At 39.1% G+C, this 20,619-nt stretch overlaps 4 protein-coding genes across 8 annotated transcripts; all 4 read right to left on the reverse strand.

The window, feature by feature from the left end:
- Positions 1 to 366: 366 nt before the first annotated feature.
- On the reverse strand, positions 367 to 8,686 carry tdrd7a (tudor domain containing 7 a). Of its 4 annotated transcripts, none has more exons than XM_085912443.1 (22): positions 8,472 to 8,686; positions 7,836 to 8,040; positions 7,480 to 7,624; positions 6,875 to 6,986; positions 6,668 to 6,754; positions 6,402 to 6,436; positions 6,191 to 6,231; positions 5,634 to 5,804; positions 4,797 to 5,504; positions 4,470 to 4,666; positions 3,944 to 4,133; positions 3,617 to 3,728; positions 3,249 to 3,460; positions 2,881 to 3,015; positions 2,669 to 2,752; positions 2,460 to 2,594; positions 2,149 to 2,259; positions 1,796 to 1,955; positions 1,569 to 1,690; positions 1,227 to 1,417; positions 968 to 1,128; positions 367 to 748 (listed from the first exon to the last, which is right to left on the reverse strand). In XM_085912443.1, exons 1-22 carry the CDS (start codon positions 8,543 to 8,545, stop codon positions 516 to 518), a joined length of 3,621 nt encoding a protein of 1,206 aa, XP_085768569.1. In that variant the 5' UTR covers positions 8,546 to 8,686; the 3' UTR covers positions 367 to 515. The 4 variants fall into 4 exon arrangements, with proteins under 4 accessions (XP_085768569.1, XP_085768570.1, XP_085768572.1 ...); XM_085912444.1 differs by having other exon boundaries at positions 8,450 to 8,548; XM_085912446.1 differs by lacking the exon at positions 8,472 to 8,686 and adding an exon at positions 8,271 to 8,360.
- Positions 8,687 to 8,782: 96 nt separating this feature from the next.
- Positions 8,783 to 17,137, reverse strand: stra6l (STRA6-like). Of its 2 annotated transcripts, XM_085912447.1 has the most exons (18): positions 14,859 to 17,137; positions 14,562 to 14,634; positions 13,658 to 13,758; positions 13,140 to 13,270; positions 12,944 to 13,064; positions 12,816 to 12,861; positions 12,593 to 12,718; positions 12,338 to 12,411; positions 12,074 to 12,236; positions 11,842 to 11,992; positions 11,547 to 11,622; positions 11,390 to 11,471; positions 11,259 to 11,307; positions 11,061 to 11,178; positions 10,540 to 10,659; positions 10,075 to 10,238; positions 9,645 to 9,788; positions 8,783 to 9,554 (listed from the first exon to the last, which is right to left on the reverse strand). In XM_085912447.1, exons 1-18 carry the CDS (start codon positions 14,897 to 14,899, stop codon positions 9,292 to 9,294), a joined length of 2,043 nt encoding a protein of 680 aa, XP_085768573.1. In that variant the 5' UTR covers positions 14,900 to 17,137; the 3' UTR covers positions 8,783 to 9,291. The 2 variants fall into 2 exon arrangements, with proteins under 2 accessions (XP_085768573.1, XP_085768574.1); XM_085912448.1 differs by lacking the exons at positions 8,783 to 9,554; positions 10,075 to 10,238.
- A 152-nt stretch (positions 17,138 to 17,289) lies between these two features.
- On the reverse strand, positions 17,290 to 18,726 carry LOC147056859 (PI-actitoxin-Avd5a-like). The gene is made up of 4 exons (XM_085912449.1): positions 18,530 to 18,726; positions 17,972 to 17,994; positions 17,736 to 17,845; positions 17,290 to 17,424 (listed from the first exon to the last, which is right to left on the reverse strand). Exons 1-4 carry the CDS (start codon positions 18,579 to 18,581, stop codon positions 17,355 to 17,357), a joined length of 255 nt encoding a protein of 84 aa, XP_085768575.1. The 5' UTR covers positions 18,582 to 18,726; the 3' UTR covers positions 17,290 to 17,354.
- Positions 18,727 to 18,739: 13 nt separating this feature from the next.
- Positions 18,740 to 20,554, reverse strand: LOC147056860 (putative pancreatic secretory proteinase inhibitor). Its single transcript, XM_085912450.1, has 4 exons — positions 20,407 to 20,554; positions 19,565 to 19,593; positions 19,178 to 19,290; positions 18,740 to 18,876 (listed from the first exon to the last, which is right to left on the reverse strand). Exons 1-4 carry the CDS (start codon positions 20,456 to 20,458, stop codon positions 18,828 to 18,830), a joined length of 243 nt encoding a protein of 80 aa, XP_085768576.1. The 5' UTR covers positions 20,459 to 20,554; the 3' UTR covers positions 18,740 to 18,827.
- Positions 20,555 to 20,619: the final 65 nt, after the last annotated feature.

Genomic DNA, 20,619 nt, shown 5'->3' on the forward strand with positions numbered 1-20,619 from the left:
GCTGCACTGTCACTCCTGCAATGACGCGCTCTTTTTCGAGATGCCTGAAGTACATGTGATGCATGTTTACCACTCGATTCAATTGTCTTGTAGTAGTAGAAAAACTACAAACTAAATTATTGCAACAAATACTCAAGAACTCTTATGTCGGCTTGGCTGATGCTGATGAATAATAAAAGTCATATAGGTATAAAACACATTTGATCAGTGAGGGTGCATCAAACCTTTTGAGTTGCAAACATTACACCAAATAAAATCCTACTTTTAGTAATTATGACATCTATCATTGAAAATTTATAATGGACTCTAGGTGGGGTCCACATTTAGCAACCGTGCAAAAAAGACCACATAGCACAACACTGATAATCCAGTAACAACTTTTTATTTAACTTGCAACTTTTTCAAAGGAGAAGCAAGACATCAAAAAATTGTTATTTTTCCAATTAGCATGCACAAAAACTGAACAACTCAACAATATTGAAACAAAAAGTATGATGAGGAACATTTCTCAGTTACTAAAAAGGAGAAGATGTCTCACTGCAAAAATCCGCCATGAGGGTGTGGATCCAAAGGTCCTTGTCTTCTACTTTAGTGTCCACTAAATAGACTGTTAATTTGCGCTCCCACAGTTCCTCTTGGACCTCCGACTCGTCTTGTACACTTTCGATCTGGGCGACGAGCGCTTGCTTCTCCACATGGTTCCTGAAGACCAAGGACGCCTCTTCTGACCACTGGCACTTTGGCACACCTGCAGGACAGAAGGCACAAGTTGCACGAAGGACGACTCAAATAAAGGGGTGGGGAGGGTTGTTGTTTTGTCATGTCATGCTCTGGCTCATTGTTTCACAAAGAACACACTAAAGGTAATTCAAGAAATGGAATAGGACACTCCTGTTGTCTTTGAATAGTCTCTTTAAAAATCATTCAGGACACACGATGAAAAATGAGCAGCAAGTGTTCAACTCACCTGCCAGCTGTGCAATGATGGCCTGAAAAGGTAGCCGGCGAAATTCCTCAATCAAAGGTTGGAGGAACGAGCTGCGGATGAGCTCGTGTTTTCCGTGGTCCAACTCGTAAACAGAAATCAAGCCGTTGGACAGAATCCCCTTCACCACTGCACGGTACCAACTACGTGGAGTGAGTCACAGGCGTAAAAGATACTCCTTTAATACATTACAGAACCACCTCATCTACAGTACATAACTTTCATAAACTCAGTCACCTACTTTTTGTCTATTTTGACAGCATAGATGTCTCCTTTTTTGATCTGCACATCTGTGAGGGTCACAGTCTGATTGTAGTGCAGCATCATCTCTCCCATCAACATGACCAATTTATGCAGCTCCTGCCACAGCTGCAGCACAAAGTAACCAGGGTGGCAAGCTGCTGGTATGTGGACATCCATGTTCTGACCAGGCTGAAAATTAGAGCACAAAGGAAACATAATGATGATGGGCAAGTGCATTCGGAGAGGAAGGAAAAGTGTGCTCCGCTCCTGTACTCACATATGATTCAGACAAAATTGCTTTAAATAAAAAAACAACACAAAAACTTATTCTCATACAGACCAGGGGGAGCGCCAGAGGTGGGGGCATCGTGGGGGTTGTTTCTGCTGAAGATGGTTTAAATAGCTGTGGCTGATGATGAGTTGGGCTGCTTGCAGCCAGTTTCTTGATTGAAGCACTGCCATCTACAGTTTGAAGAAGAGAAACACGCTACATATTGAAATTGACTGGAACAACACATCAATTTTGTGGGTTATTGGGCGTTCACATGAGCGTCTCAATGTCCTTACTACTAGTGGCCGTGAAGCTTCTGTTGCTGTTGAGCGTCTGCCACACTTCAGGGTTGCTCAACTTATGGTTGATGCTCTGGTGCACGTCATCGTGGTCAGCATGAACAAACAGGTACATGTGCACAAGTCTCCCCTCCTTATGCTCCTCTAACTTAAAAATCTAAAAGTTTCGAGAACACAAACACATACAGCGCTCGTGTTGGTGTGGAGTCACAGTTGTGCAGCCACAGCCTGTAATACAAGTGTACATCTCAAGGTTCCACAGAAATCATAATTATATTACATTTTAGTGGCGCTCGCTTGGCATTCACAATGGCAAACGAGGCAGCACCAAAAAAAAAAAGCTATGTTACCTTCATTTTACAATCCTCAACCCCCAGGACAGCATTCTTCAACCAGGAAACGACATCTAGGCTCCACTCTCCGTCTGGAATCATCACATCCACCAGACAACATCTGATGGCCTGAGCAAAGAGAAAGTAGTTTTCACTGATTAGAAAAAGAAACAGTTTGTCTATCCTGGATGAAGAACCATTCACATTTACAGTATTTAGTGTTATGTGTTCTGAAAAGAAAAAAAACAAGATTATTTGAATAATTGCAGAGCATTTTACTTCCCCAGCTAGGATCTAAATGACAAAGGAGAAGAAGCAAGGAGACAAACCTGTGGCGGGATGAGGGCAAATTCTCGGAGAAAAAGAGGGGGTATCTCTCGAAGTTCAGTGACCTCGACTGTTGCTGAGATACCCAAATCAATTAAGACAACTTCCATGACCCTATTGCCATGAAGGTTGGTTATCTGAAAACAAGAACATGATCAAATGTTTTGGATGAGCCCTGACTGCAAATAGGATGGTAACAAAAACAAAATACCTCCACTCTGCACCATTTATCTTTGTAGCAGGTCAGACACATCTTTCCAATGAAGGGTTGAGAAACCAAGTACTCAGAGGTCATCTGATGGGGACAGATATCATTTTTTGAAATAGGATTTCACGAATAATGTAAGTCATAATGCCTGAGAGCGGTTACTTCTGTCGCTGAACAATCACACTTATAGGTCCAAAAGTCACAGAAGATCCTACCTGAGAGAGCAAAAATGCTTTTGTTTCTTCCAACAACTTGTTGAGCCTTGTGGTTCCTCTGGAGGGCAGCTGGCAAAAGATGATGCCATCCACGCAAATATTTGTGACACATACACCACGATAAGTAGAATTTACCTTGAAGCAACAGAGAAACACATCACACAACAAAGCAATAATTGATTGAGAAACCTTGGAAAGTTGACCAAATACAGATTTCCAAACATTTTACATTCTTCAGGCTGTCAGTGTAACAACACACCTTCCTGGTTGAGGCTGAGTTTACAAATGCAAAAGCCATTAGGATTGAACTGTACATGCAGACGATTCGAGTCATCGATATGTGCATCACTTAATCCCATCACACTTACAGTTAAAGGGTTATTCATGGTCTGGTCTTGCAATTCCTTCAAGCAGAGAGAGTTTATGTTGATGTCATCATCTTGTGAGGTGTCATACAGTAAGACCTCAGGCATGTCATTGGGGGAACTTGAGGCCAAAATCTCCATTAACATAATCTTTCCAACAGCAAACTTCTCCAAAGAGGACAACACAGATGGATGGGAGCTGAATGCCTCTAAACCTAAGGAGAGGGCAGTTAGAGAGCTACACCAAAATTCTTACGTGCACGGCTGATTGCATTGTTGGTGGTTATGACTGGTCAAAGGTCATTCCCTGACATCAGATATGGTATGAGAAATCATAAACATTCAAAATGAATGTGATAACGCATGTATACCTGCCATCTTAACAATGGTGGCTTGAAAGGGCAGTGAAAGGAAGTCATGGTGCAGCTCCAGAAGATTTTCTCGAGGAATCTCCACAGTAAAGCCATGATCAACATAGTAAACCTGATGGAAGAAAAATAGTGTTTCTTCTTTTCAAAGGCTTATTAATTGCTGAACTGATTTGTTTCCATGTGAAGACGAATTACTATTTAAAAAGAACACGCAAGGCTCCATCAAAATCTCCCTCATTTCTCAAACAATTTTCCATCACTCTCCTTGTTGTTAATAGTGCCGATCAAGTGCAAGTAATCAATCGTACAGTCAAGCAAACGCAATACCTTGTTGTTAGTATTGGTCACCTCCGTGACCTGAGCTCTCGTCAGTTCGTTGCCATTCTCTCCCTTGACTGCTACCAGCTGACCCACGGCAAGCTGAGAGAGAGGCTGAAGTGTGGAGTTTTGTTTATACAAGGCATGCATAGCATCCTCCATTGCCTCCAGGGCTTTGGAATAGCCATCGCCAACATACCTGCACAGGGAGAAGACGTTCTTTTTTTAGATAAAAAGCAGCATTACGACTGACCCGTTTTTAGAAGGGCACGTGACGCATGCATCATCAATAAACTGAAACTAAATACGTATGATGTGAGACCTTTTCCAGCCATATCAGTCAGCTTGTACTTTTAAATATTTATTTTTTTGCTGACAAACTTTAATTGCCCACTGGGAATAAATAAAATAATTATTTGATTGAAATTTCTACTCCACATTTCAACCCTTTCACCAGTAATAGCGAAAATGAAAATATTTCCCAAGTCGATATATAGATTTTAAGTCGAAATAAATGTTCAGCTTCTTGACATACCTTACAGTAACAGCATTACTGCTTTTGGCCTGAGTAATCAGCACAGAGGGATACTGGACTGAGGGATGAACTAAACAGGGAGGAACTACGGGGCCAGTAACCTCCAGACCAGATGGAAGGTGGTGCCTTCTGCTCTTCGGACAGCCATTGCGCTCAGTGTCTTCTAGCTTTACTCGAATTGGCTTATACAGGATGGCCTGTTCCAAACACAAAACATGCAGACTATTTGTTTGGAGTGCTCCCCAAACCTCATCACCCCCAACCATCACCACTACCCTTAAAAAAACATAGTTACAGTATGTATGCATGAACGTATTGATCACTTACCTTTTTGCTGTCGTGTGGAATAGGGTATTCCACGGTGCACAAGTCCGGGAGGAGAGATAATTTATCCATTAAATGTTCAGGGAATGGAGCCTTGTAAGCATCCATGAAAAGTTTGGGCAATGCATGGACCCATAACCCATTACTGTACTTGGATAGAAGCTCCTTTATTCTGTAACAGACATCAGCTGGCAAAATGGCAGCACAAGACTCAACGGGAGGACCAGGGGAGGAAACAGAGTTCAGTGACAATGTGGATTTTTGTGGTGGTAAATCCTCAGAGTGGAAGTGACAAGAAGTTAATGCAGGAGGGTTGGTTTTTGGCAGATGATTGCCCATAGGCGCCATAGAGTAAAAATTTGGTCCGCCATTGACAGAAGTTGAGACCAAGTTGACATGACTTGAACTGACTGTGTGACTAATACACATGTTTTGTGACATCTTCAAAGAGGTGAAATGATCAGTTGACTGTGGAGCCGAACCGATTGCTGGCTTGGCTAAGGCTTCTCCTGGACCAGCTGTAGGTTTTGAAACGGAATGCACTCGGAGAGGGCCAGAGGTAGACACCTGGCAGGAATTTAACGTAGATATCATGCTGGAGTGGATGGGGGATTTTGAGGGGCCTTCAGACGGGCTCCTTGCCGAAGCAGTTGAGGAAGACAAATTAGGATAAACCAGGAAGTCACCTTTGGTGCTGCATGACTTTTCTACCTGTAAAGACCAGAGGAGCATACAGTACACTGGGAAGCAGTCCACAATAATTTGAGTAAAATCAGAATTTCAGCAAAACAAGCCATATCACTCAAATCAGCTATCATACCACGTGACATCCTTACGCACCTCACAAATGTGTGTCCACTTTTCCAACTCACTGGTAACCTGAGGAGGCAGCTGCTGACCAAACATTTCACTGAAGATAGTGGGCAGTTTTGACATCCACAACCCAGAGCAGTACTTGCTCAGTAGCTGGCTTAATCTCTCCTGCACCACAGTCTTGTCATGTAGTGTTGACTGTGTAAAGAGAATTACCAACCAAATCACTTTTTTTTTTTTTTTTGCATTCAGCAGAGTAAAAGAAATGCACTCAACTCTATCAGTAATTCAGTTCAAGGTGACACAATCGATTTGTCAATTTTGTGTGCCTTTTCATCAATCATAACAGTATCTTGACTTTTTAATACAACTCTGTATTAAACTGATAGATGACAGACAAACTGATGGCCATGTGACCACAAAGTCGATTTGGAGAAAATTGCAAAATTGTCAAGCAAAATCCGTTTATTTCTAAATGTCTCTCAGTATGTCGTGCACTTTCAACGTCCAAAATAATTTTTTTCCTGTGTGGCTGCATAAAGGCAAATAGTGAATGCAAAGATGGGAAAGAGCGATTTCTATACCTCCAAGTTGTTGGTTCCGGAGACTTGTTCACGGGGCTTCTCTGTGAAAAGTTAACTGAATATTTATTCATTAGAATCTTTCTGACAACTACAAAATACACCATGGCCCACTTATAATAGATTAAATATGAAGATTCTAAAGTGCTCTTTCATCATAAATAAACATTGGATGATTGATGCCAACAACAACAACAAAAATGTTTGTACTAACCTTTTGTTTTCTGCGGAATCACTAAATTCTTGGCCCTACAAAATGGACATTTATTTCATTGTCATGCTTTCCAGACCAATCTACAGAATCTCAAGAAAAATGAAAAACTCACTCACCAGATTTGAAAGCAAATGCTATTTTACTCTAAAACAAAACTACACAATGCCCTCATCAATAGTCTAATCTGATTACACAAAGAAAATGTGCTTTGAAGTGACCACAGATCAATAAGGCGGATGCAGGACTCTTTCGACGTATATCATCACCTGTTTGGGACAGCAGACTGTTTCACAGATGGGTGAGGGGCAGGTTGTCTGTGTGCTATTGGTGGAGGAAAGCACTGGCTCGTGAGCCTGACAATTGAGGAGAACATTTAGTTAAGTATAAAAAGGACTAAAAACCTTAATCATGCCAAATAACATACACAAATCCCCTCCCAAAAGTCTTGAATGCCCTAAAATATATTCCTGTACCTGACATCACCAGAAGCACTACAGCCTCTGTAGCCACCGTGGAGTTGAAAGCGGTTGGCTGGCCTGAATGCGCCACCAGCTGAAGGCTGCCGTAGAGAAGACATCGGCCACCCTAAATGCACACAAAATTTACATTTAGAACAAGGATTGTCAACCAGTGGTGTGCGGTCTTTTAGTGGTCAGTGGCAGTATTGCAGGTGGTCCGCAAAATGGGAATCAGAAAATAATTGTAACATTGTTGAAAATAAAATGAATGTATTATTTTGACTTGATTTATTTTTCGGCAAATTTTCTGAATCATTTACCCATCCAAATTATGTCTAATGTAGCTGAGATTCCCAAAATAGGCATACAGATGCAAATAAATAGCATGAAAAGGTGCAAAACAAAATAATATTCCAAAGCAGTGGTCCCCGAGTTGCTTTTTGGTTATAATGGTGGACAAAACCAGCTGAAACCCCCAGATTTAGGGCAAATGAGACTCTTTAAAGTACATAGGTGCCCATTGAAGAAAAAACTTGCATCTACTGGACTTTATATAAGGGGTATTTAAGTAAAGGGAAACTTGAGTTGGCAGTTTTTATGCATTGTAAGGAATATCTTACCACGATTCATGTAAGGCTCGGAATCTTTGCGCCTCATCCTGCAGTTAACGAATTGGGAGCCCCCCGATTTCTTGGAGCTCTTCTGTCGCGCCACCAGCTGGGCAATGTGTGCTGTCTCACTACATACTGCAGCAAAGCATCTCAACTGTAAAGAAGATTGCAGATTGATTATTGTTGATTTCACCTTGGTTAAGAAAATCGACGTTATGCAAACACCATAAATGGTACACAGTGTTTGAACCATACACTGTCATGATGATCGAATGATGATCTAATCCTGCATGTTAACCCTGCCATGGACAAACCCGAAGATACTTGCCATTAGCCACTCCTAATGATTAAAACCAAGTTCTTACGTCTGCATTGCGGTAGTCCATCCGCACCACAGAGGGTATGCTTCTGAGATAATCCTCCAAATTGGTGAAGCCCAGTTTCCTCAGAGGGATGGTCTCTCCACAGAGTGAGCGGTACTCCGATTGCAGTTTGAGAATACTCACGCCATCCTTACTGGACTGGAGTACAGACCGCAACATTTTCTTGATGGACTCGCTGTCTGACATCCTGTTTTGGATGAAAACAAGAAGAAAGTTAGACCAGTGTCTTAAGTTGATGTGGTGTGCTGCGGGAAACTAGTTTAGAACTAGACTGTCACTCCTAACCAATGTGCTGTGGCAGACTACAGCTCATTGCAATATTCCAATCACGATATTTGTCCTTGACACCAGAGTTGTTTTAATTTCGATATTGTTTTACTACTCGTTTCGAATAAAAAAATGCGTTAAACAATTTACGATTAAATGATGTCTCCAAAAGTACATGTGTCCGACAGCTGCCGCTTATGCAGTTGCAGCTAACATTAGCCATCTGCAGCAAATGATGGAAAACTATTTTTCTCGTCGAGTAACGATTATAATTAATTGTTTCTGCGTTCAAACTAGAATACTATGAGATATTCTGGCGTCAAAATTACCTGTCGTTGCCAATGTACTGACCTTTCATCGAATGTTGCCAGACTAATTAGTGCATTGTTTGTTTGTTTTCCCCCCAGGCGTGTTCTCGTCAACATGGACTCTACCGGAAGTATCGCAACCCATTATTGTGCAGTACTTAGTGAAATTAAGTTTTAGAGCACTCTTTTGATTATTTATGATAAATATTTGCCATGTAAATTTAGTAGAAATCAGACGTGTGTGTGTGTGTGCATCAGGTTCACGTCAAACTTCAAAACGCCTCATACCATATATGTATTTATCTGCTTCAGTTAAATAAAATAAAAATAAAAAAGAAACACACACACACAAGCTGAAGAATTCAGTTTATAAAAGTTAATGGGTTCAGGGAAAAGAAACAAAACATACAAGGTATTGAAAGCCTGTCACACCCCCACCAAATTGTTCACTTTTATACTCATAACCATAATGCACTGCATGTGCTATATTGATATAACAAGGGAAAATATGGACACATTTATGTACTAAAAATGCAACAGTCCCATAATGATCTGTTCAGCAATGAATTCAGTTATATCTTTAACTTCACACTTTTTCTTTGTGGCGGACCTCAGTTATTTTGGGCATTACTCAATCTTGATGATAGAACAGATATTTAACTCTTCTGTTCAAAAAATACCACAGGAGTTCAGCAAACCTGTACTAATAAATGTGCATGGATTTATTTAGAAATCATTTTAAGAAGATGAAACTCTATCATAATTACAAACTAAAGTGTAAACAAAGTGCAATTCTATTTTTATCAACATATCAAATCACAAGTGCATTTTGATAAGACCTCCAATCAGTCACAAAATATGTATCAGTGCGTATGTAAGTTATGCTCGTAGTCCGGCGTTTGTGTCTCAGTGCTCACTGCTAAGTGTACCGACCCTGCCTTGTTGCTCTGTGTTTGTGAAGCCATGACCCAAGCTTGCAATATTGTATCCGATTGAAGCGAGCAAGACGTATCCAAAACCCCCAAAGAGGAGAGATGCTGCTTCCTGTGCAGAATAAGGTGAGGGTTCCTCAAGAGGGTGTATAACAATGTCCAACGTCTCCTGGCTCGACTGTTTACAGAATATTCTGGAGAACAGAAATCAAATATGAGCAACAGCAAAACCACATCAGCAGAATTATACTTTTTGCAGTTACTGTTGAAGGCAGTTTACAAACCAGACGGTGTGTTGTTTAACGTGGAGTATGTCGGCAGTCTGTGTTTGTCCAGGGTGGTGGAGACAAGCAGCTGGCAGAAGCACACCATAACTGGATTGTTATGATAGTGGTCAGCAAAGATCATCCCAATCCATGTACTATAACCTGGAAAATCCACCATAACAGTTAGATTTGCATATAGTTCTTTGTGGAGAAATGCAGTAAAAATACAATTTTGTCTAAAACTTTCTATTAATCTCTCTAATCTAAAGTATCCCCTTCCTTCAGTACATAGTATGAGTACATTTTACACATGCTATTGCTGAAATCAGTCCGCTTGAGTTGATTGTGTAAATTAAATTACACGTGAACACGTGCCAATTTTTTACAATCTGTCCCCTTTAAGTTGTCTTAAGTAACTGATTCAAGCATCATATAGTATTAAAATCACCCGCATCCATGGTTTCATATCCTCGCTGCATTATCGTGCGGTCGATACGAGACACCAGCCATGTTCCCAGCACAATGCTGATCAGCAGTCTCATGATGCAGTTGCTTATGCCCATGATCACGTTATAGAAAAAGAAAAAGTAGTTGAAGCAGTGGAATGCTTTTCTGAAGGCAAAAAAGAAGGGACAACATTCATATTTTATATGATTCATATTCTCATGTTTCATGACAGGCAGATATTGTAGTTGAGATATATTCAAGACCGATTTCAGCAATTGACACTCGTGTAGTAAACGGCAACTATAAGTATGACAAATGTATGACTTTTATTTGCTTTCACATTCATTGGAATACATGACAAATTAGTCAGGTTTACAACCATGAACAATATTTCGAGTCCTGGTGCTTTTTACATCACAACCCTTCTTACAAATTATATTTGCAATATTAAATTATCTATACCCACCTATTATTGAGAGCCAGAGGTTTGTGTTTATCATCAGGTGACATTTTGTCCTGGAGAAAAAAAATCTGGACCAAAACTATCTGAAGGATCACCATGGCTACCACCAGACCGATGGTCAAACTATAGGAAGAGGAACGCAAAGAAAAGAGTAAATGTTCTCATATTGATGATGCAGAGGATACAAGTCTACACACCTGTGATCAAATGCCAGGTTTTTATGACTTAAAAAAACAAGACATGTATGAATCCTTTTTAAACTCTTCACTAAGACGCGGTTGAGCTCATCCAATGAAATTGTAACTCATAGTAAATGGGAGTCCACATGCATATGTGCCACCATACTGTATCTACAATGCCTCTGATTAACCTCAAATATAGTCCAGATGTACTAGTAGGCTTTTCTTGACATGTATTCCTTCTGAAGCCTGAAGATTAACACTGACATTTGATTTTGAACTTTGTACTGCCATTCATGTCAACTCAATATCCACTGGAGCACACATATATGTATAAGTGCTTACATTAGGATGCCCAGGTTAGACAACATGGTCAGGGCTTGTCCATGTTGGATTGGAATAATAATCACATACACCACCAAGAGTGCAACCAGGAAGTGAACAAAGTGGACCATTAGATAACCTGCAATATAAAAAAAAATAATGCTAAAAAGTATATATTTATGTGAAAAAAAAAAAAAAATAATTTAAATGAAATCTTACCCCAGAGCGTAAAAGCAATTTGCCATCCAGAGTAGCGTGCGATGGAGGCCTGCCCAAAATCCAGATTTTTTTTTTTTTACCCTTTTTAAAGTTGTGCCGTAAATGTCATGTGTCTGTTGTGTCACACTCACCACACTGACGGCAGACTTTGGCTTGAGAAATTTCTCTGGGAGAAACCCCTTCTCACCTCTCCAAAGTCTCTTTAAGTGTTTCCTGTGGAAACGACACATTATTATGTGGACATGTCAGAGTTTGCGCTGAATAATTGAATTTTCCAGATCCACTTACCGGTAACATACCAGTACATGGAACGTGTAAGCAACTGAATTGAGACTAGCAAAAATAGTGGTCGCCAACCAAGTCTCTAGAATGAAAGAAATTAATAGATTGATAGTAGTCTGTAATTTATTTTCTGCTATATTTTAGCCCAACTCTGGAACACAAAAGTTATTAGCGATTCTATTTGTTATCGCCTCTATTTTCAGTTTTGTGTGTTAGTAGTAGTTTACAATTCACTCAATGAATCAAAAATGTATACAATTACACATACAAACAAGACATAGTGTACATGCTGCCAACTCACTTTTGGCCACGTTGATGAATTCTTCCAGTTGTGGAATCATCGCTTCCAAAGCTTCGGTCTGATTACAGGACGCCAAGTGTTTGAGTGTGTTCTTCCATCGGACTACTTGCTCAAAAGCGATATTGCTGAGACTGTAGTCAGCCAGCGTCATCTGAAAGCAAGAACAGATGGCATGCACCATTTGATATGAACTACTTTTGGAATTAAGCATGCAATTGTTTGTGATCATTACCGTATATAGACCTATGAGGGATATGATGGCAGTGCCAATGATTCTGTTTGGAAACTTGAAATGTGGATCCCACTCATACACCCTGCTCTGAAACCAGCTTAGGGCCTTGCTGCAACAGTCACTAAAACCATCTTTAAATGTAGTTTGAGTCAAACTTGCATCACTAGAAATGATAAACATCAAACAGAGGAAAATGAGTACCGAGTTTGTGTTTCAATGGTGATGAGAAGCCTGCATTTCTATTTCAATATGTAACAGTTTTACCTGTGTGTACTTTTCTTCCTCAGAAGTCTCTTTACATGCTGCACTTGATGTTGCTGAGTCAGTTCATCCGAGTCCTGGTGGCATATCAATCTTAACACTCACTTTTTTTCTCATTGTAAACACGCATTCAAATCTAATGTAAAAAAAAAAACAGGTTGTAAAATGCATTAACTGTGAACAAGACTATAACAGTGGGAAAAAATAAAAAGCAAATTTCAATTTTTACTCTGTGAGTTCTGATTTATATGTTCTGACCTCGTGTTCCAGCTGCAGATGTATTCGAACATCTTTGACCAGCATGTAGACAAATCGTCCCAAAAGAAAAATGAGAGAGAGGATACAAGGCCACTGGACAATTATCTTCTGGTATTTCCCCAAGATCTTTTACAAAACACATCTATGTATTGATTTTCTGGCATCAAAAGTAAATACAAACAAACATGTCAGCACTCACCTAGGAGCAGTAGTACCCACGTACCTTGCCATCTGGACATGTGAACGTGTCCCACACCGTAATGATAATCCTGAAGACAATCAAATAGTCATGATAGTAATTTGGCATCATGTTTGCCCATATTAAGACATGCACTCTGAATGAATATTTACCAACACAAAGAGTAGAGAATTCCGAGCACAGCTCCAGCTGCTCTGGAGGGCGTTGACAGACAGGCAAAGAACGGAAAGTTCACAAGCCCCACCTCCAAAGCTCCAACTAGGTAAACTACAGCTGAGGAGGACCAATTAGTGTATGTGAGTACAAAAGAATATATCTTGTTGGTAAAAAAAAAAAAAATGTCAGTACCTCTGGCCCAGGGTGGGACACTAAAAGGAATGTAATATTCCGAGAAGAGCAGCAGGACGCTGTAGGACACCGCGCCAAAGGCGAACCCGTATGACCAGCGATTGCTCAGGCTGCCTATGGTATCCAGAGGTCTACCAAGGACATGAAGACTCATCACCCATCAGGCACACATGGGTTAGAAGAAACATTTGAGTTGTGTATTTCATAATAAGCATTTGACAAGTGTCCAATACCAAGGGAGCAATTTGTTCATGAATCTTCTTACAGTGGCTCCCTGAAATGATCTTATTATTAAATAGAGACGAGATTTGTCTCTCCATTGTTGATTAATTTATTAATCGGACCAAACAAAAGGTTCAAAAACAGGATAAATATATTTAATTTATAGTGCAGAAAATGCACAAACATAAATTACGATAAATAGCTTGAAGCAAGAAAACTTTGCTCTATTTGAGTGATAATAGTTTCTAAGGAATTCTTTACAAAGGTTTTTCTTTTTTTCTCTGTGATTGACTTACATCACAATGCCAAAACGCCTTTGCAGGAAAGGAAGTCTGTGGTCAATCGCCAATGATTTGGCTCTTTTCTGAAGGAATGACAGCACCAAGGCAATCAGCACCTGAAAGACAACAAAAGCTAACAATTGCAAAACTTGTCTTTGTTTTACAGACTTAATCTACATCTAAATTAATATTTAAAGAGATGCTGTTATGTACTTAAAAAAACGTGACACTACCTACCATTATTTATTTTTTTCAACATCTAGAGGACAATGAATTCACCCACAAATCTTCTCAAATATATTTGCTCTAATGAAGTTTAAAAAACAGCATAGAAGAATATTGTAAACTTTGGTAAAAACTTCAATGCACTTTATTCATTCTCCCTTAAAGTAAGGTAAAATATACACAGCACAAAAATATGAATCCTCAAATTCCTTTTGATAGTCACAGGACATATATTTGGCCACTTATTGCTTCATAGGGGTCAATCATAATCACTCGAGTGGCCAATAGAAAAAAAAAATGCATTTTGAATGACAAATTGGCTGGAGAGAGATTTTGCACACACACTTGGTAAGTCTTCTGTATTAATTAGAACGTGAAAAACAGCACCATCTTCTGTATCTTGTGGTGCACTTCAACCCCGTGCCTGAATGAGTTATTTCTCACAGATTTCTCCCAAATTCGTGGTTGAATAAGTTCGAGAAGAGTCCAATGTACACCCCTTGCAATGAAATACCTGTTCGTTCTATCGCAGCAGTGTTGGCTGTCATGCTTTTACTAAACCTATTAATTAAACAAACTGTGAACATTTATGAGATTGTAAAAAAACTGTTTGTGGGCAGGCTGCTGACTTTTAAATAAACACAATTCAACAGTCGAGTTTTCAAGTTCTTGTTTAAAAGGAGGGACGACTTACAGCGGGGATAAGTGTGAGATGCAGAAAGAGGTCAATCGATATTCCATTGTGACAGTCCTGAACTATGGCTTTCCTGTGGAAAAAACGTGAGAAAATGTTTGATTTTGGAGATGTATAAAGGTTATTTGCATCGGCCTAGAACCATGCTGCAAAATAATGTTGTTTTCTAATACCTTGACCTGCTCATGTACTGAACACAATGGGTAGTAAACACACCAAACTGTCAAAGCAATTGTCAAAGGCCCTAAACTTAAAGTATGGTTAAAGTAAACATAAGTAAACTCACAACATACTTACACATGCTCCAATTGTTCGGTAATCATTGTTCGATCATCCATCGGCTGTCAAAAAGTCCTCAGCACGTCTGAGGAGCACGATTGTGTGGAGAGCCGTCACTTCCCTGTTTCCTGGTTTCACTCATGTGACTCAAACATTTGAACTTTGACCTCAGATTCACCCGTCTCTCGATGCACTCCCTTTTCCCTTTCCAGTTGTCATTAATCCTCTCTCTCTCTCGCTCTCTCTGTCTCTCTCTCTGTCTCTCTCTTTCTCTTTTGCTCTCGCTCTCTCGCTCTCTCTCTCTCTCACACACACACACACACACACACACACACACACACACACACACACACACACACACACACACACACACACACACACACACACACACACATGAAGGAGCGTGCACGCAACACGCACTAATTGAGATTTGTTAGTAGCAGAGTTCTTCCACAAATCTGATAATGTTCACATTCTGACTTAAATAACACAACTGCATTTGTTCATCTATTACCAGATTTGTCCAAAGACTTTTCTTTTTTAATTCATGAATGAATTGTTTAATTTGTGAACAAATACTGCTGATATTCACTTTCAACGCTCGTTATCAGGAGATTAAGCCCCATTATGGACAATTCAAATGGGTTTCCTTACTGTCCTGTGGAGAGAAAAGACCACCTTGTACTTTACTTGAACTTCTCTGAGATCCATCTTCAATCAGCTTGTATAATACAATGAGCAAAGTAGTTATGCAGTTAAACAGCTCAAACGTTTTATGACTTGATTTTGTTTCCCAATGGTGAAGTGCAAAGATTACAAGATACTCTCATGATATTTGTTCTTAATTCCTATTGTTTATCTAGTAAATATAAATGACCATGAGCTACATCCTTATCTGTTCCAAAACAAACAAGAAAAAAGCTACGCGTTACGTATTTCTGCAGAAATACAACCATAGTTGTTTCTTTTTTTGACCACCAGGCGAAGCTAATACTTTCCAGAAAGATTTTCCAGAAACAAACTGTACATGCGCGTACGAGTACGTGATAATATAACGTGTTTTATGAACTCACTGGTTGTGTCTTCAGAGTTCACACACGTTGGCCTAAGTGTATCCATCAGTACCACACACAGGATTGTAAATCGTGGTGCAAATAATTGTCTCATCTGTGTGAGGACAGGTTGGCTGACAAAAAAAGAGCAAAATTAAAAATAACAGTAACTCAATCAATTCTTTCATCCATTATTCTTTTTTTTTTACCGGCAAACACACAGATGGACAGAGGTGAAATAACTCTCCTCGACATGATGAATGACAATGTCACGCCGTCAGTGCTGTATTTATTAATGTCAGATTAATGTTTAATCTAGTATGTCAATACAGAAGAAGCACGCTCAGAAACAAAACACGCACACAAAAACTATTTAAGCCCTCGTAGAACATGGGTCATTTATTACATGCTGTCATTTCTGATATTTTGGTTTCACTGCAAATGAAGAATTACATTGCTCATACTAAATTAGTGCTTAGAGGAAACATTAATTCATTCTGTAACCACACTTGCAATTCATATCTTAAATGATCTTTTGCATGAGAAATGCAAATGTTTTCAACCCATCAAAATTGTTGGAATGTGTACTTTGAAAGAAATGCAGTCTTTGGATCAATATTGTACTTTCTAAAAATGTACAATTGGCCAAACAAGCTTTCTCAAGGGTGAATGATTAACTGGTCACAAAATTTCAATGGACCACGATAGCCTTTCATAAATTTGAGGAAAATATTTATTAATATTACTTTCTTTTTCAATGTGTCACAAATCTCCAAAGTCTCTAGGTCAGTGGTTCTTAACCTGGGTTTGATCAAACCCTAGGGGTTCGGTGAGTCGGTCTCAGGGGTTCGGCAGGTTCTGCAGATGTCGGAACACACCTGACTTATTGTATCAATTCGTGATGACGTATATCTGAACTGCGCCCGCAAAGGCAACAACAGAAGTCACAGTGATTTGCAGGTATGTCATTTGTTGTGAGTTCATCCATTGTGTTAGTTTTGTTGTTTGAACAGGGCGATGTTCATGCACGGCTCATTTTGTGCATCAGTAAAAAAACATTTATGTCTTGAATTTGAAAACAATAATTTTATTTTTCAGTAAAGAGGGGTTCGGTGAATGTGCATGTGAAATTTTTGGGGTTCGGTACCTCCAACAAGGTTAAGAACCACTGCTCTTGGTCATACTGTACATATATGCAAGCGGATACACACGCGCACACAGACAGATACACACACACACACACACACACACACACACACACACACACACACACACACACACACACACACACACACACACACACACACACACACACACATTGCACAACTACAAGTGTAATACTGAGTTTCCCTACAAAGATGGTCAAACCTAATGCCTTAATAACAACTATTAACACATTTCTCGAAATACCTTTATTTATGAAGGGGTTTTACTGTGAATAAAACAGTTCCACTGATAAAATTCACTTTCGGCGCGGCCAAAGAGCTCCGCAGACTCCCTTATAGGTAATCCAAACATGTGTCCCTGTTCTCCTGTGGAAAGAAAATAGATAATATGTGAATAATTTCACTTTGACTAGTAAATGGGTTTATTTCATCTCGTGCAATTCTCAAACAATTTCTTCCATAATAATTATTTAATTATGGCCATAAGCAACGTTCCTTATCTGTTCCAAAAAACAATAGTACACTTGTTCTCTGGGAGGCTGCTATCGGAGTTCAGAACTGCAGTTAGAGTTGTTTCTATCTTAACCACCAGGATACACAACAGCAGACTTCATGTGTGAATTTGCTGGGTGTGTAAGTTTGCATGTGGGTGCATGAGAATAGTGTGAAGTACTCACTGGTTGTTGTCACAGAGAACACACACATTGGAGTAAGTGTTTCCATCCGTACCACACACAGGGCTGTAAATCTTGGTGCAAAAATGAATTGGCCCAGCTGGACAGTTTGGCTGACAAAGAGCAAAAAAATAAATATCAATAAATGATAAAATAACAAATAATAAATAAACATTCTATATCATTTCTTTCACACAGGGAAGCTGATAGCAAATATGAATATTTATGGTAACACTCACATCCAAAGGGTATGCCTCTGTGTCTGTGAAAGCGGAAGTTGTTCATAAAAGTGAGTTCAATTTTCATACTAAACTTTCAGTACACAAAACAAAGGAACATGAGAAATATATTTGACTTGCATTATAAAGATACAAGGAACTCTATCTTTATTAATACACCGTAGAAGAAAGTTGGTACAAGTGATGTTTAAAAAAACGCCGACACTATTCTCATGGCTAATCACCATAACATTCAGAGCAAGGATTTAAGCAATTAAAACCATGGATATTTAAAAACAAAATTCACTAGCGCTGATGGAGGACCTCATAGATGTATGACAAAAATGCTATTGTAGATAGACAAAACGTGTGCCAACACGCGACGAGTGAAAATCCACGTATGATAATTGCAAATAATTGCTTATTGAAATACATTGGTAACATTTGGGGAATTTTTGGGGGGTGGAGGGAATACTCGCCCCTAAAATGCAAATAAAGCTGCAAGTAAACGGATTTCTACTGTAATATTTTAGTTGAGTGTATAAAAACATGCTAAATTAAATATTCATTTTTGTATACCTGCAACAACACAGATGAGCAGAAGTCCCACGAGAAGAAGTCTCCCAATCATGATGAATGCTGGTCAATGACTAACTCACAATGTCACACTGTCAGTGCAGTGAATTTATTGCAGTCAGATCACTGAAAATCAATATCAACATGCAAAAAAAGCTAACTCACACAGTGAACATGGACACAAAAACTAATTAACTAGTTGTAGACCATGGATTGTATTTGTAGATGATTTCTTTATTTATTTAATATTCCTTCTGATTGAAACATTGTTGCTGATTTTATCTACTTGCTGAACAGCTGATCAGAAGCAGGCTTCATTGTGAGCAATCAAAACATCCATTTTTGTTGTCCTGTGGGGAGAAAATGGAGTACTTCAAACTTTGCTTGAATTCCTTGTGGATTTTATTACATTGTGTACAAATTCCATATGATTGGACAATGGGACAACTAAGTAGGCTACTGTGAATCATATCCTTATCTCTCACAAACCAAGAAAAAAATGACAAGTGTAATTTTATGTGGTAGGTCGTTTTCAACCAATCATAGTTCTGAATTAGGAATGTTGTTGAAGTTTCATGTCTGTGAATACATTCTGCTTTTTGAAAGACTAGTGTGAGTATTTTGCATTTGTGTGTTTGCTTGTGTACTTACCTTCTGTGGACACAAAGGGTACACTCATTTGCGTAGGTGTTTCCATCGTTACCACAAACGGGGGCATAGTTCATGGGGCATGCCAAAAAGTCTTCAGGGCCAGGACAAAATGGCTGCAGAATAACATGTAGGATTAGTAACGTTTGTGGAGCTAAGAAAAGAACTACTGTACTATTTAATTTTTTTATGTTGCAGTCGTAAATAACTGCAAAGCGCAAACTGCAACCACAATAATAAATAATAAGTGAATACCTGACTGACATTGTCGTTCCAAAGAAGTATTATCAGCTTAAGAACATCTTTCTGGCTGACTTGACACATATGTTTCCTACCAACACGTGCCTAACAAATCTGTATAGAATATGTGTGCAATAAAAGGTACGTCACCATCCTCGGGGGTCCTGCGTTCACGGCATCTGTGAGGAATGTGGAAACATCGTTTCAGTCTTCACACAAATACTTTTCAGAAAGACACCATCTTAAACTCTGGGTTATAAACATTAAAACATGAGCTTGACCTGGTGGTCATGTCTAGCTCTATCTTTATTGCGCAAGCCCATAGTTAACGTTTGACCAGTTTGTCAATGTAGCATTACGTTACGATTGTCATTTCAACCACCGCATTTAACTCTTCCGACCTGGTTCCTTGTTCGTATGTTCTGAATTAATTTGAATCATTTTCCTTGAAGTTTTTAGAAGGTGTGATTGATTGTACAGATTAAGACATCTTGCTCCTCTATACCACTTCATTTTTACAGGAGGTCCCCTTGAATATTAGTGTCAGTCGCTTCTGGCCATTCTCAATAACAACATGCCTTGCGGTGTAGTCCTCCAAAAGATTAAACATACTGTGGGGCAATAATAAATAAGAAATAGAATAAATATAATCAAAATAATAGATAAAAAAAAATCATTCTCTAGCTTTCAACTCATTTTGAGACTTTGTACTGTTTTAGCGTTTACTTTTTTTATGTAGGTATGAAGTTATTGTTTTCATTGTCATGTTTGCATTTGGCGTGCAGCTGTGGTTGTTTTTAAAGTGGCTCATAAATTGAGTCAAGTTAAAACTTGTTACATACCGTATATTAAACATATTTGAATAAGCAAATATAATGGGAAATAATTTGTAGCATATGTAATTTAGAGAACCAGGTCTTGCGTATCTTAATTGATACAGTACATACGTTACGAACAAACATACACTTTTACAATAGAGAAATAGTAAATACCTGCAGCCACACAGATGAGCAGGAGTCCAAATAACCAAACTTTCCCAGTCATGATGAATGTTGATGAAGAACTGAATCACACTGACACATTAGGTTTGCAATTTGACTGATAGTATTATCGAACGTGGGAACACTGCAGATGTAAATGAATGGTAGGCAGTAAACAGGCAGACAAATAAAATATATTTAACCCCTTGTAGCCCAGTATATATA

The sequence above is a fragment of the Syngnathus leptorhynchus genome, chromosome 5 (genome assembly GCF_054491065.1).
Source record: "Syngnathus leptorhynchus isolate UIUO chromosome 5, UIUO_Slep, whole genome shotgun sequence".
NCBI classification, from domain to species: domain Eukaryota; kingdom Metazoa; phylum Chordata; class Actinopteri; order Syngnathiformes; family Syngnathidae; genus Syngnathus; species Syngnathus leptorhynchus.

What these genes read in the sequence shown, in the direction of transcription:
- tdrd7a (XM_085912443.1), bottom strand. Translation starts at nt 8,545, where the DNA reads ATGTTGACGAGAACACGCCTGGGGGGAAAACAAACAAACAATGCACTA. An exon ending in CAGTCTGCTGTCCCAAACAG is followed by an intron (nt 6,437 to 6,667) that starts GTGATGATATAC and finishes TCCATTTTGTAG; the next exon opens with GGCCAAGAATTTAGTGATTC. An exon ending in CATCATTGCACAGCTGGCAG is followed by an intron (nt 749 to 967) that starts GTGAGTTGAACA and finishes TCTGTCCTGCAG; the next exon opens with GTGTGCCAAAGTGCCAGTGG.
- stra6l (XM_085912447.1), bottom strand. Translation starts at nt 14,899, where the DNA reads ATGGATGATCGAACAATGATTACCGAACAATTGGAGCATGT. An exon ending in CATGTACTGGTATGTTACCG is followed by an intron (nt 11,472 to 11,546) that starts GTAAGTGGATCT and finishes TCGTTTCCACAG; the next exon opens with GAAACACTTAAAGAGACTTT. An exon ending in GTTAAACAACACACCGTCTG is followed by an intron (nt 9,555 to 9,644) that starts GTTTGTAAACTG and finishes TCTGTTCTCCAG; the next exon opens with AATATTCTGTAAACAGTCGA.
- LOC147056859 (XM_085912449.1), bottom strand. Translation starts at nt 18,581, where the DNA reads ATGATTGGGAGACTTCTTCTCGTGGGACTTCTGCTCATCTGTGTTGTT. An exon ending in CAGAGGCATACCCTTTGGAT is followed by an intron (nt 17,846 to 17,971) that starts GTGAGTGTTACC and finishes GCTCTTTGTCAG; the next exon opens with CCAAACTGTCCAGCTGGGCC. An exon ending in GTTCTCTGTGACAACAACCA is followed by an intron (nt 17,425 to 17,735) that starts GTGAGTACTTCA and finishes TTCTTTCCACAG; the next exon opens with GAGAACAGGGACACATGTTT.
- LOC147056860 (XM_085912450.1), bottom strand. Translation starts at nt 20,458, where the DNA reads ATGACTGGGAAAGTTTGGTTATTTGGACTCCTGCTCATCTGTGTGGCT. An exon ending in ACGCAGGACCCCCGAGGATG is followed by an intron (nt 19,291 to 19,564) that starts GTGACGTACCTT and finishes GTTATTCTGCAG; the next exon opens with CCATTTTGTCCTGGCCCTGA. An exon ending in ACCCTTTGTGTCCACAGAAG is followed by an intron (nt 18,877 to 19,177) that starts GTAAGTACACAA and finishes TTCTCCCCACAG; the next exon opens with GACAACAAAAATGGATGTTT.